The sequence below is a fragment of the Talaromyces proteolyticus genome (genome assembly GCF_021365285.1).
Source record: "Talaromyces proteolyticus strain PMI_201 chromosome Unknown BGW36scaffold_5, whole genome shotgun sequence".
NCBI lineage: Eukaryota > Fungi > Ascomycota > Eurotiomycetes > Eurotiales > Trichocomaceae > Talaromyces > Talaromyces proteolyticus.
The window spans coordinates 2,450,591-2,465,318 of NW_025764281.1; the positions used below are offsets into that span (position 1 = coordinate 2,450,591).

The 14,728-nt window shown below is 47.8% G+C and overlaps 5 protein-coding genes across 5 annotated transcripts; 3 read left to right on the forward strand and 2 right to left on the reverse strand.

The window, feature by feature from the left end:
• Positions 1 to 402: 402 nt before the first annotated feature.
• Positions 403 to 2,365, reverse strand: BGW36DRAFT_449331 (membrane transporter; the record flags this gene model as incomplete). Its single annotated transcript, XM_046221784.1, has 7 exons — positions 403 to 922; positions 988 to 1,107; positions 1,188 to 1,379; positions 1,456 to 1,592; positions 1,677 to 1,816; positions 1,890 to 1,960; positions 2,352 to 2,365. 7 exons carry the CDS (start codon positions 2,363 to 2,365, stop codon positions 403 to 405), a joined length of 1,194 nt encoding a protein of 397 aa, XP_046073644.1.
• A 593-nt stretch (positions 2,366 to 2,958) lies between these two features.
• On the forward strand, positions 2,959 to 4,569 carry BGW36DRAFT_294587 (beta-lactamase; the record flags this gene model as incomplete). The annotated part of the gene is made up of 5 exons (XM_046211114.1): positions 2,959 to 3,358; positions 3,441 to 3,878; positions 3,962 to 4,039; positions 4,143 to 4,421; positions 4,484 to 4,569. 5 exons carry the CDS (start codon positions 2,959 to 2,961, stop codon positions 4,567 to 4,569), a joined length of 1,281 nt encoding a protein of 426 aa, XP_046073645.1.
• A 2,025-nt stretch (positions 4,570 to 6,594) lies between these two features.
• BGW36DRAFT_426856 (uncharacterized protein) lies at positions 6,595 to 8,315 on the forward strand (the record flags this gene model as incomplete). Its single annotated transcript, XM_046220326.1, has 2 exons — positions 6,595 to 6,671; positions 6,719 to 8,315. 2 exons carry the CDS (start codon positions 6,595 to 6,597, stop codon positions 8,313 to 8,315), a joined length of 1,674 nt encoding a protein of 557 aa, XP_046073646.1.
• Positions 8,316 to 10,929: 2,614 nt separating this feature from the next.
• BGW36DRAFT_377427 (uncharacterized protein) lies at positions 10,930 to 12,876 on the forward strand. Its single transcript, XM_046215997.1, has 2 exons — positions 10,930 to 11,753; positions 12,053 to 12,876. The coding sequence occupies exons 1-2, from the start codon at positions 11,310 to 11,312 to the stop codon at positions 12,434 to 12,436; spliced, it is 828 nt and encodes a 275-aa protein (XP_046073647.1). The 5' UTR covers positions 10,930 to 11,309; the 3' UTR covers positions 12,437 to 12,876.
• Positions 12,877 to 13,755, reverse strand: BGW36DRAFT_377428 (acyl-CoA N-acyltransferase; the record flags this gene model as incomplete). Its single annotated transcript, XM_046215998.1, has 1 exon — positions 12,877 to 13,755. A coding segment is annotated over exon 1 (697 nt), but the record flags the coding sequence as incomplete, so codon positions are not given.
• Between the last annotated feature and the right edge of the window lie 973 nt (positions 13,756 to 14,728).

A 14,728-nucleotide genomic window follows, 5' to 3' on the forward strand; every position in this document is an offset into this window, starting at 1 on the left:
ATAAGGAAAAGTCGGAATCCCCAACCTTAGAAAATGATGCCACCACCTCTGAAATGGGCCATGGCAATTCGTGAAAAAAATGCACACGTAACGAAGAGATTGTGGGCAACGGCCATGTCACTCCAATTGAATCATCTCTGTTGGCGCTGCGGTAGGCTTGTGAGACCCATATTCTACAGATTCACTATTCAAGGCCACGGTTTTGTGTTCCAACTCAACATTCTGTGGTGGAATAACGCCTTCCTCAGCAAAGTAGTTGGTATCGGAAACGCATTTGAAAACTAGATAGAACAAAACAGGAAATGATACGATCATCCCGCCGCCCTGTACGATGGTCTGCGCTCTGTCCAATTGATCTCAGTTGTCCCATTCGGCATGGCAAGGTGAAGAATACGATAGAACTTACAGATAAGAGACAGAACCAGCCTCGAGTCCAAAGGCGACGCAGAGACCTGCACTGAGCATTGCCTTGAAGAAGCCTCCATATCGAGCCAAAAGCCGGGGCTCGTTACTAAACGCGCCAAGAATCCACATAACCGCCATTTGATCAATTGCTAGGGAGATTCCAGCCAGTAAGATCATAATGACAAACTCTCCGTAGACAGGATCTGACCAGTCCCATTCCGGGCTGGGCTGATGTCGGTTGAGGTTGTGTTTGATCTGTAGACCCAGGACAAGCGCCCAGTTCGCAATAACGATGATGGCGCCAACCGTCAAAGCCATCAAGCCGCGCACTCGTCGCTGGAACCGCGTGTTGTCGAGAATAGTACTATAAACAAAAGTCGCAGGAATCTGGACCAGCCAATATATCACACTGTTAAGTGACCGTGTTCGTAAGTTGAACGAATACGCACTCAGGGTGGGAATCAGAGACTGAGACATTTCGGTCGCTGCCATTGGAATTATAAGGCTAACGATTCTCCTAAAAAAGAAATGGGAGGTTAATGATAAGTCACTGTAACACTTGTCGCATGTCGTATTCCGTACCAATCTTTGAGAAGTTCAAAACAGCCTAGAACCTCTGTACGAAAGTCAGGGGCAGTAAATACAGCTAGATGAGTGCCATCATCACGTCGAACATCTTCTGGTGGGACGATTGCGAAGAAGCTAAAGTAGTTAAATAAAAGACGTTTAGTAAATAAAAAAAGTTAGAGGAAGGTAAACAAGGATATATAAAGATAACATACGCCAAAGCGACAGCGGAAGTCATGATTATGATAAAAATCAAGTAAACAGAAATCGGAACACCATTGAGAGAGGTATCATGGAAATTGATGCCGAACGCGACAGATGAGCCGATTGTGCAGCCCAGATTGAGAAGAAACAGTTGCCATGCAATATATGTTCCTTTATCTTTTTCCTCAGCGTAGGCAAATTGTCTGCCCTTATTCATTAGCAAACCTCCCCCCTTCCTTTGTTTCTAATAAGCGAATGACGATGAATGCGAGCACGTACATGAAGCCCGAGACAGTCCACAGGAGCCCTGCACAAAGACCAATGACGACACCACCAAGTAATGGGTACCATTCCTGGCCTCTTGCATCATAATACCAGAGACCTGATACGTAAAATGGGTAGCCAAAGGCTCCAATCTGAAGCAACACTGAATCAGCACCTTTGTCATACTATCACCTTGTGGGAGGGAATTGTTGGAACAAGGCCCTAGCTGGTCTTACTGTCATGGTCCATTTCGGGCCAATTGTATTCATGATACTCCCACCAAAAAATCCAGACAAAGCGAAAACAGCGTACAAAGTCGTGTAAGTCGCTGTGGATACCTGAGCAGAGGAAGCCTTTCCTCCACCAGCTCCAAGTCCTGGATTGTTTACCGTTGTATTAGAACTAGGACGACATATGATAACTAGAGTGCAAAGCACAAATCTTCATACCGATAACGGCCAAGTAGATCCCCACCGTCAGAAGAAGGACAACGCCGGAGATGAAGTTTTGTGTCCATGGTCTGGCAGAGGAACTTTGAGTGAGCAGTAATTAGGGCGTGAGGTAAAAGTCATCCATACCTTGTCAACCGCAGTTTCGATTTAACGCCGCCCATAGTGATCAATGATATTCGTTACGATTGAGATTGTCAGAAGAAGGGGCGAGCAAGGAGAGACAAACGATGGGGAAATAAGAAGACTCTAACGAAAACGACAGTGAGATGCAAACAGATTTTGCTACCAGTCATATACTAGAGAGCTAGATCTTTGCAAACCAGCCGATATCACTGGGAGATGACATCTCCCTTTTCATATATATATATATGTATTTATCATTGCTCTAAATCGTTAGCAGCTCTCGCCAAATAATTCTGGTAGCGCGCACGACATCTGGAGCCACAGCTCCAACGATACCGGGTAATTCTCATGGGATGCACCAGAATTTCGGTTTATGTTGGGAACAGAGGGTCTGGCATGTACCGTATGAGGCTATTTCCCACAATACATTCGGACGAAGGGAACGATATGACCTTTAACTCATGGTGGCCAGTATGGGGCTCCGCAAAACATGGCGACCTTACGCACGTATCAATGGATGCGGGTGCGCATGAGTAATAATTTGCAGCACCATCTCAGCCATGACAATAGAACGCATGTCAGGGCGGTCAAAAGAAACTCTAATAAAGCCTAATATAAAGGTTTGACTAGTTGGGAGAACTGATTTTTATCACATCTCGGTGGAAGCTTTCCCCGAGCGTCAGTTCTGTAGCCTGTTCCATATTGCCGAGATGCCGCTTTTGCCATGGCAATATCTCGGCAATGAAGGGCTGCGAAGCAAAAGCGATGAAGGCAACCTCTCTGCAGAGTAGCCTATAGTGACGTGAATAAATATTATAAACATAAGACTTATATCACCTGCAGGGTTTCTCGGTCTAGCAACAGACTCTTTTTTGGCACCGAAAACACAGCGTGTCTTTTATTCATACGCAATCAGATACATTGGATTCTCGGTGCAGAAGCAATGGTATATCTCTCAGAAGAATCAGTTGCTGTCCTTAGTGCAAAGCTCGATTCATATACTTCAAAGGCAAACGGGATTCCCGGACTTGTGTGTACAGTCGTAAACAAGGATGGCAACCGGATATTCCATCACGCTTCTGGCCACCGTGGTGCTGGTGTTGGCCAGCACATGCGCCCAGATGACATATTTTGGTTAGCCTCCTGTACCAAGTTGATAACGTCCATTGCGGCCATGCAGCTGGTCGAGCAGAAGAAATTGTCCTTGGATAATGAGGACCAGGTGGAGAGGATTGCCCCCGAGTTAAAGCGTGTCCGGGTGTTGGAAGAAAACGCCGATGGATCGCTGGAGCTGGTCAATAAGAAGAGAAGAATCACGCTCCGGATGCTGCTAAGCCATACAGGTCAGATAACCTCCACCTAAATCAAAATGGAAAACTTGTATGAGTCAAGAGACTGACTGAAGCCGTATGTATATTGCAATAGCTGGGTTTGGATATAGCTTTATGAACCCTAAACTCAAGAAGTGGTCTGACCCAGTAGGCGTGGACGAGTTATCTGGTGATTTTTTTGACATCTTTGAACAGCCGCTGGTAAATCAGCCAGGTGAGCGCTGGGAGTACGGTACAAATATTGACTGGGTTGGGTTGATCGTGGAACGGGTGTCAGCCCTTTCTCTGAACGCTTATTTTAAGAAATTCATTTTTGAGCCTATTGGTGTTGAGAACATATCCTTTTTCCCCACTGCACTTATGAAGGATCGCTTAGCTTTTATGCATCATAGGCAGACAGATGGAAGAATTGACTTGCGTCAGCATGGGCACCTCTATCGTCGTCCATTAAATGTTCAGAGCGAACAAGATATCTCGAAAATAGTCAACTCTGGGGGAGCGGGCTGCTTTGGAGATGCGGCGGGATATTGCGGTGAGTCGAGTTTGATTTTTGTCAGAAATCCTGCTATATGATTATGCAATGCTAATCTCCTGAATGATGTTGGGAGCGGACAGAAGTACTTTCCGTTCTCCTAAATAATGGCCTACACAAGAAAACAGGATCACAGATTCTACGAAAGGAAACAGTTGATGGTAGGTAACATCTATTTTATGAGGGCAATAAAGGAAAAAAAAATAATTCCGACAATGAAAATTTTCAAATACCGGTGCTGATAGAAAAATGAATTGGCATTAGAAATGTTTACCAACCAAATTCCACAATTCCCTGACTTCGGACGTCAGTACACGCCATCATCAAAGCCTGATCTCATCCGCCCAAGCACTGAGACATATCCCCAACCTCATGACCAAGCTCAAGGATGGGGGCTATCATTTTTTACCTTGATTCATCCATCTTTCACTGGACGCTCAGCTGGCGCAGGCTATTGGAGTGGTCTTGCAAACCTAGTCTGGTGGGTAGATCGGGAACAAGAAGTCGGAGGAGTAATATTCTCACAAATTCTTCCCTTTGGAGGTAAGTAAGGAGAATGATATTTGGGGTTGGGAAACGACAAGTAGCTAAGATTTGTTGAACAGACACCGAGTTTTGGCGGTGCCAGACAGAAGTCGAGAAGCTATTATATAATAATCTCTCCACGAAGGGTGTTATTTCTAAGATGTGATGTGTGTGATTGGGTGATGTATGAACATAACCAACACAATCTAGATTGCAGTGAGGAGGGGCTTAGTCGATGCTACCATCAATTGACGTAAAAGGTATAGTATCTGGTTCGAAGTTTTGCGAGGAATGATGAAATAAGATGTGGCTCCAATTGGACAATCACCATTGATAGGTAAATGGCAAGCTAGATACCAGTTGGCTATTCCTAGGCCAGGTGGAATACGCCAATGGACCTCAAGTAGTATCGGCATTGGTCCATGCGTATTTGACAACCCAACTAAAATCGACACACATCACAGGCATGACCTGGGTTATCCGAGTCCATGAGTTTATTCTTAGGATTGGCTTAAAGAAAAAGTGAAATAAGTCATAAGAGAGGACTTAATCAGCTGCTTGCTCTAGTTTTCCTTATCTCTTTTGAAGTTCGACATAATCATAGAAAACATTTTGTACCCATTAATCCCTAAGGCGAGAGACCAATTCCATAACACCGATCCTGCTTATCAATTGATAACTCCATATCCATGAAAAACCCTTACGACCTGACATCCCTGCTGACACGCGTCATTCACGCTTCAACACGCAACGACATGACACCAAGAGACATGCCCACGCACACTGATGAAGCATCACGGCTCCTCCCTCAAGAAAGTCGACGACTCGCCACCCTCCTTCGACAATCTATCGGCCCTCCTGGCTTCGCGAGCAGCATAATATAGTCCCATTCGATTATTATACCGCACCTGCCGCATATATTCAAGCTGTTCCGGAGACGGCTCACGAATCAGGACTTCTGCTGCGCCATTCCAGAGACGGAAAAAGGCAAAGGCAAGGAGAACAAGGAATCCTGCACCGAGAATGACTAGGAAGACCACCAGGTTGACCATCCCGAGGGACATGCCTGCGATTTCGGTACCCATGTTGATGAGGGTGTTTTGTTGATGGTTTAAAAAAATGATAGAATAAAAAGGGATCTATAGTATGATCAGTGAAAAGTTTCTTTGGAAGGGATGAATGTAAATACCTAGTGGATAGTGGTAAATAGATCGTGAAGGTGCCAAGTAATGATCCTGATGGAGACGATGATGTTCGAGGCCTACCAGAGAGGGGCTGAATGAACGAGTCAAGAGGTCTAGAAAGTGAGAGTAGTATAGAAATGATATTACTGAGATATGTGTGCTTCGTAACGAATGAATAGCGTTGAGAAGGTATCAATAGCGGTGGGAAAGAATGCTAACACCGGGTAGAACAGACAGAACGACTGAAAGCAAAAAGCAGAGCCGACACAGAGAACCCCCCCAGTGGCATTCCTAGCAATTAATATATGCTACTCGCGTGCATTCACCACAGCCCTTACAAATCCCTTCATCGGGGCTGACAGAGGCTTCAGGGGTCAAAATATGGCTCCTACGCCCAATCATCTCGTTCCCTTCGGCCTGCTACGCCACATTTCACTCACAAACAGGAAAGGTCGCAAGCGCTAGTTGCTGTGCAGTCGTGTTTTATCCACTTGCACCTAGCAGAGTCTGCATCTATAAATATTAGTAGGTTGTGAACTTGTTGTATCGCTGTAGGGCAGATGAAACACAGATGCCAGACTATTTCCCGATCGGGCAAACTATACCCGCAGAGGGATAGCGGCTCCAAAAGTGATGTCATAAAGCGAACGGGCCAATGGAAGCTAGTCTTGGCATTGTTAAGTTGACCAACCACAGCTGTTCGTAAAGGTCCGCCAGCCCGGCGTCTTTTTTCCATCTTACGGTTCTGCCTGTCCAGTCCAGACTCGATCCGAAGCCGTGAACCAGTACTGCATTTAGAAGCATCCGACGCTGCTAGATATGATTGACACGCTTGCTAGGCTAGCGTGAGGTGCAGGTTTTGTTATTGGTCGAACGAAATTAGTGGATAGTCTGGAAGTGCTGAGATTGGGGATGGACTAGTCAGGTCCATGCTACCTGGATTTCCCGCCATAACCAGCCTTGTCTTCGTTATTTGAGAGCAACCAGGAACGTTCCGCCTGTCGGACATGTTCAGCTCAGGCTCCCAATATGGCAGACGCAATGGAGCTCAGCTAAGGAGCACGACCGGCTGTCTGCCATGCAAGTATGTCAACGTCTGATCAGACACACCGCAGCGCTAATATAGACCAGAGCAGGTAAAGTCAAATGTGGCGAGGAGAAGCCTTGTTGCCGTAGATGCGTTCGGTTAGGAAGGGAGTGCAAGTACGGCAGCGGTAGTAACAATGACAATGACAATAATAGTGATTCCCAGAATTCCTCTCCCAACTCCGAGGAAGAGAACCTCGTGAAGCTCGAGAAACCTACGGTAGGGTTAAAACTACTGCCATTATTCGGAAGAGATCAGGATGAAAGACGTGCCTTTGAATTCTATTTCCGGTATGCGGCACCAGCAATGTCGAATGTAGTTGACATGGCATTCTGGCGCGGCATCGTTCTTCAACTGTGTCAAACCGAGCCTGCTATCTGGGACGCGTTGATTACGATCAGCTCGTTATATGAGAACCCGCAGTATCGAATCAGCGCGTATACACCATCGAATATATCGGATCGATCTACAGTCGATGACAACCATCGCCGGACACTCCGATGGTATGCGCGGTCATTATCCAACGTACGTGAGCAGCTGCAAGAAGGCAAGGCGGATATCCACATATCGTTGATTACGTGCATACTATATATCTGCATTGAAACAATGCAGGGACACACTGAAGATGGATTGAAGTTATTTCAACAAGGAATTAAGTTAGTAACTCAGTTAACGTCACACGATAACTCGAATAGAAGAGACCGACGGGCCTTGACGTTTCTGGAAGACGTCACGTTGCCGGTCTATGAACGACTCAGTATGGTCTCAACGATCATTATAGGCACTACGAGCCCCTTGAGCACTTCGATAATACCGAACTCACCGAGCTCCAGTGACTCGCATAACAACCACCTTAGCACGATGTCCGAAGCCTACATGTCGCTTCACAAGGTTGTCGCGCAGTGTGTCGAGTTCCACGATAGGGCAACGGAGGTTGTGCGCAGGGGCGGAGCAGAAGTGGATAAGCAAATAGAATATTTCCACATGGAAAAATCACATCTACAATCCCGACTCGATGATTGGCAACAGGCATTTGAGATATTAGACGAAATTCAGGCATTAAGCAAGTCTACAGAATACAAGGGGCTTGCTGCTCTACTCCGTATGTGCTGGAGCTGCGCATCGATTATCACCGCAATTACGCCGTGTCAAGACGAGACCGCCTACGACCAGTACATGGACCTATTCGCCGAAATGGTCAAAGATGGCGAAACATGCCTGACATACACGGCCGTTGCGGACGGGAGCCAGCCCGAGTTTACATTCGAAATGGGCGTCGGACTGCCACTCTTCTTCGTGGCTATGAAATGCCGCTCTCCACGAATTCGCCGCGAGGCAATCCGCCTCCTGCAACGGGCGCCACCTGTGCAGGGGCTATACAAACTAGCCCGAGCGATCTTCATCGTGCGCAAAATCGTCGAGTGGGAAGAAGGACGCCCGTTTTCGCTTGATTGTGACGAGGAGGATGCAAACCGGCTGCCGGATCAGAATCAGCGGATGGGAATGGTGCTTGCCGTCAGCGATCATTTGCCCACGGCGGAATTACGCTTTCTGAGGAACCGGTGGAATTCCGGTGCCTGTCGCTGGCAGCTAGTGGAGGAATCCGTGTCGTTTGGAGCTACGGAGAACATAACTATGTAGTATTAGGTCCTAGCATTACTACTAGCAGTCGACTATGGATTGCCATGTGGCTACTACGCACGTTCACACTGATTATGAAGATGAATTGATGATGAAATATGAGCAACCCTCCACCAACCTTCGACTCGGTGATAGCTTAGATCCCCACAGAAGGATGAAGGAACAGCCCCCAACAAGCGGTCAGGAGTCCGTGGCGGTAGCGCTCAAGTCGTGGACAGATTTTCAAGCGTAGGTCCGCCACAGACGCACCTGAGGCCGGCATTCTAGGTGTCTGCCGAGACTACAGTGTAACTGCGCATCTACATCTGGTCCTGCGAGCAGCTGTTCGTTTGGCATGCCAAGCGCCAAGCACTCACCGATTGATTATGCAGAGGCGATCATCTATCTTATCGATAAACTTAGTGAGTGACTCGAGAAGGGATACAGAGTAAGGACTGTGGTACAGGATATAGACGACGTATTGTGATTCTTTAATTCTCGTTCCACAATGCAGTCACTATCGCCGAGTACTGGAATAGTTGAAGTATAGACGGGGGCTGATTACTCCCGTGCTCCGGAGAAAGCTCCAGACAGATCAAGAGAAAATGGAAAATACAGAAGAAGCTATGGCCACACTTATACTCGTGAACTCAGTAAGCACTATGCACATGAAACGCCGCAGCAGCCAATGGCTATCAACCAACAAAATCAATATCCTAAATGAGAGTACGAAGGGGCCAAGGAGGCGGCTCTACTCGTATCCTAAAATCAGCATGATTTCCCGCCTTTATTATTATTATTATTCTCCAGCCAAAGCCTCAAGGGAGTGCGACTTGCAACGTCGGAGTCGCAATTAGTAAATAAGACCCAGCCAATCAGAGCCCCCGTAAAACCTCCGTCAACCCGGGTCTCGTGACCTATCCAGCGAGGCGGGTCGGCTGAGGAATTAGCCGACCAGAACTATTTCCGCGGGCACACGACCAGCATACCTCTTCGATGTAGGCACCAACAGTACTGCCTAGTGCCTACTGAACCAGATCCCTGGACAGTACGATGATATGTAGTGAGAATCCCCGCCAATATTGTTCTTATTGTATCCGTGAGCAACCATGCATAGTTGGAGGATGTATATGTTGATGCTGTGTCAGCACCAGGATCTGGCCTGTTCTTTTGCACTCACTAGTGCAGCCGCGGTGTACATGTAGTTTGCACTAGTTTATATTAGCATTCGAAATACCACCATAACCATTGGTTCGGCCAGCTGTGGCGGTCCGCGACCCGAGAAGATCACCCAATAAAAGCTCGACAACGCTGTTTAGCCAATGATAAGCCCGCGATAAGGCGTCCCGGGCGCGGCCTAAGTGGGGTGACCGTGGCGCGGACTCGAGCGATGCTACTTACTAGGGCCACTACTACCACGCTGTCGTGAATCTAGTGATTGTCGGTCCGATGATCTTCGGCCACGAGATTGACTGACATGGAGAGTACGGAATACTGTTAACTATTCCATATTAAATGATTTTGTATTGATAGACGGGGAATCGCGAGTATACTGTGCGAGCTTGACAGTCGTCCGAAAAACACTATTTCATATGCTTATTATAAAGAGAACGCCCCTGGCGCGATCGGATAGAGTAGCTCAAACGGGCAAGTCACTAGCATGCCCGCAGCAAATGGCCGCAACGGCGAGTCTCCGGGCGGGTCGGGTGGAGCCGGGATGGCAAATTCTACTCATGGCGGCACTACGATTTGTTGTTAACATGTTTGTTCATATGCTTGACTCGTGCGAGAAACCAAACTATATCGATCGACCAGTAAGTGTTGCGTGGATTCGGTTATTATCATTATGAGAGAGAAACAAACGCGCGAGTCCGATTGGATTAAATAGTAAAGTAATCCTGTAGTGACCACTCCTATGAGCTTGTCTCCACATCCATATAGGGATATTTCTCGCGTGCCAGATTGATAGAAATGCATTTCCTCTTCATGTTGTGCGAGGATAAGAATAAGAGAAGAATACGACGCATACATGTATTCATATTCATAGTCTATAGTGATGTATCAATAACACCTGAATAGGAAATGCGTCATGATCAGTACCATTATCCATACACATGGACCAATCATAGGGCGCGCCGAAGCGGCGGTCTACAATGGCGGTCAACGGCGCGCCTCTTTCTCTGATCACGGCTGCATGCTCCTTCATTCCTGCCAGAATCAGATATTCAAGAGTATCCTAGGAGGTGTGGTCAGCCACTGCATGCCCATAGAGAGGACTGATTACGGTCTTTGAGTTTCTGATAACGATGGGTGCTGAACGAATGCGCACAGTCGCTGACGTCGACGACTCGCTCCCAGGCCCGGTGGTCCCCCGATCTTCAAGATGATGCCAGCATGATGATGGTGCATGAGTAGCCATAATTGGTGTATAATGTATAATTGATTGTTGTTATTATTATGATGATGGGGATGATAATAAACTTGGCATCCCTGCCCAGAGTGATCCGTTATGGTGGGCACCACCGTCATCACACCCTCCTATCCAGCCGCAAGCCGGCAACAGAGAGATCTTAGATGGTTCTTAGGATAGAATATACAAAATTATATATGATTATATGTCATTTCATATCATATTGCGGATGATATGAATGCAAGTTTATTATTGCCACCTCCAATGTTCAATGCGATAATAATAATCATAACGGATCCACTGCGTTAAGTTCGCCCAGAAACGGCGGCTCCGGGGGCGCACGGCCAATCAGCGCGCGGCTGCCGCCAGCCCCGTCGCAGCGCCGAGGAATAAGAAAGTAATTGCATCCACCAACGCCGCCGCCTAGTATTGTTCCTCCTAATAATATCGAGGCCTCCTTTCGTCCTGTTCTTCTCCCCTCCTCTCCTCTCCTCTCCAGTGTCCCCGGGTCCTCATTACTTACGTCTGCCTCGATCGCTACTGCGCACCCTGCGCTGTCTACTGTTATCTATCACAACTGCTTCTAGCGACCAGCACACAGGACCATGGCCACCATCCAGACGGCCTTTCCCCCGCAGGCCATCGCCAACCCAGGTCAGATCTCCATCTACGGCCACCCCTCGCCGTCCAACTCCGCCAACAACACCCCTTCCAACAGTTCGCCCGCTTCACCTCAGATGAGCAACGCAACGCTGCATTATCCCTCTCAGTCGCGCCAGATCCGCCCTCCCAAGGCTCCCCTCTATGTCCCCGCAGTGCTGCGTCCGACCGAGCGTCCTGCCAAAACCTCCTCTAAGGACTCTTCGCCCATCACCCCTCCACGCAGCGTGCACGGCTCGCTCGACAGCCTGAACGAAGAGCCAGCTCCTGTCCACCGTCAGACCACCATCAACTCGACCAAGAGCGGACCGACCAAGTGCAGCGAGGATGTGATGAAGGATGAGCGACTGGGTGAAGTAACAGGTGTGCCCACCCGCGACCACTGGAAGGTTAGTTTATTTTTCCTTGCGTTTCACTCGAAAGTTGCACAGAAATGCAGTGATGGAACTGCGATGCAAAACGAAAACGACCGCGGGGTCCTCTCTTTAAATAAATGCTTGGTTTTCTATTGAGCCATTTTTCTTTCCCATTACGTGCTCGGTTGAGTACCTTGCATCCCAGCTCCACTCGCCCGCCGCCTGCCATTCGCAATTATATACCTCAATTAATCTCTCCCCGTTGCTGAATTTCCATTACCTATTTTTGATTTGTTTAGTATTTCATATATTCCATGATGCTGATTTTTTAGGCCGACGCTGCCTCTCAGACCTGCGACTCGCCCACCTGCCGCTCCTCCTTCGGCATCTTCACACGCCGTCACCACTGCCGCCACTGTGGCCATGTCTTTTGCTCGTCGCATACCCCCTACGTGGTGCCTCTCGACCAGAATGCCCGCTTCCACCCTGAAGGCGCTGCCTCGCGGGCCTGCGACCAGTGCTACAAGGCCTACCACCGCTGGGAAGAGACCCGTGCCGCGAGGATGAGCCGCATCCAGCAGACACTCGACGAGCGCGAAACACAGTCCGACTCAGGCGAAACCGAGCATAACGAGCAAATCGACGCTCCTCACCGCCAGCCTGAGTTCGCCATCGCCAGCAGCGTTCCGCGCGGCTGGAATTGGAGCACCTTCTAATTTTCAACATTCTTAATATCAGACTAGTTAATACTTATCTGATTCGCGTGGATACCTTTCTTACTTTTCTTTGGGGTGGTTCTGTCGACTTTTCTTTTCCTTCCTGTCGTGATTCCCCCTTGGTTCCGCGCATGTATTAGCGATATTCTTTACTTTTTCGTCTACTCGGGTTTTGCTTGTTTGGAGTTGACGGCATATTAGATCTGATCTGCCAGCTTTTGTCATCTGGTTCTTTCATCATTTCGTGGAGTTTGCTGGGATGGCCTTTTTTTTTCTCTTTCTTGCTCGCATCGTTCATCTTCGTGGCGTCTTACTGGCATGGTGTTCATAGAGGCTGCTTTGTAGCTAGTCGGGGCCGATACGCACCTGGCTTCTTCCGACTGGCAGTTGTGATAGACCTAATATTCTCGTCTCATTCGGGATGAATCAACTTATTTACATATCAATCCCCATCTCTAATCTATACTCTAATCTAAGCTCACCCTCTTGAACATACCCACATGCTCTATCCCCTCCTCATCCCATCTCCCCATCGCCATATCCGTCTCATATCCAAGCCGCGCATACATCTTCTCAACTTGCACCTGCGCATGCAACCCGATCAACCCATTCCACCTCCTCCCCCCCACCCCTCCGTCTTCCCTAAGAACATACTCCATCATCTCCTCAACCCTTTCCCGATTCCTTCGCGCCCAGTCCTCCAACACCTCCATCAATTTTCGTGATATCCCATACCCCCTAAACTCCCTCACCACCGCGACACGCGTGACCTTGACGTACGGTTCGTGCCGCACATCGAACTTGTCGTGCTCCGCGGCCCGGTCTGGATAATGCAGCGTTTCGTGCGGTGCGTGCGGTGGAGGCACAAGGCGGACCACACCAACCGGCCTGCCCCGATCTTCTACCTCTGATGGTGGAGTCGTGGTCGTTGTTGTTGGCGTTGGATGAGCGTAGACAACAAATTCCCAGCTTCGCGCATCGTCCGCGTCGATCTCAGCATCCGCTGAGCAGCATTGTTCGTCTACGAATACGGCGTGGCGGATTGCCATGGCGTCGGTGAAGACGGGGTGGTTGTTGGAGGGGGAGGGGTTGGAGGCGGAGGGATAGATGAGGGAGGAGTGGGAGAGAAGGGAGGGGGGGTGCGAGGATACTGTGAACGTGAATGACATTTTATGAAGTGTCAATTGATTGATCGTGAGGGTAAATTTTATGGTAAATTGGGAGATAAGGGAAAATGAGGAGTGGTTTAAATTGTGACAGTGGCAGAAATGACATAGGGCGTGTGTGGGGCTGCTTACTGCAGGGGCTGGCGATAAGATAACAACATCAATCCATATCAATTGATCGATAATTGGTCCATATCCCTGTGTTGGTAGTCTAACATGAAGCTCGATCTGGTGTTTGTCTTTGGTATCGCGGTTCTGGTTGAAGAACATGTGCGGGGTGTACACCATGTATAAGTGATCGGACGGGGCCGTGAAGCTAGCTCAAGGTTACTGAACATTTATTTCAAATCTTAGTTCGGAAAGGTTCAAACGTTATATTACACATCGAATTGGATGAGATAGTTTGATTCTCGTTATTGGAGTTGTCAGGTTTAACATCAATTTAGGTTGGCTCTGGACCATCGATATTATACCTGTTACCAGATTTAGAAATATATCATTGATACTACAGATATAGTTGATATATTTGAGATTATGAAAAAATAGAATCTGGATAATCGACTCATCATTAATTATCATTTGAATTGATTCAATATTTGGATCAATAACTTGTCAACAGGAGCATCACTAGGCCAACTTCATTGAACACTAGAGGCAGTCTTGCTGTTGTATAAGCATGGTCTATTTTCATTTTAACTGAACGCCAGTCGTGGATTAATAATAAACTAATCTACGGAGTAGATTGGCACTTTATTCCCGCTCGGACAGACCCCGTATTTGTTTACCAGAGTTTTGTGTTTTCTTGATTTCATGTATGTAACTTTGTCAGATAGGCACATACAAACTCCATGCTGTCTTCAAATGCTGTTTCATACTACACATCATATTCCCCTACTAGGATTCATTCTCGATGTTCCACTTGCAAGTAAACACACGTCCCTCTCATAACCTACTCCATCAGCCCCGTCAAGGAATAACAATACGCAGCCCAAGCTCATCGGGTCTCGGGTCTCGGGTTTCAGCATGCGTGACGCGTGACACCACACTAATATACTATGATACAGTCGCGAAGTTTGCAATAATGATCATTGATAAAATTGATGAAACTGTGGAGCTCGACAGCGCG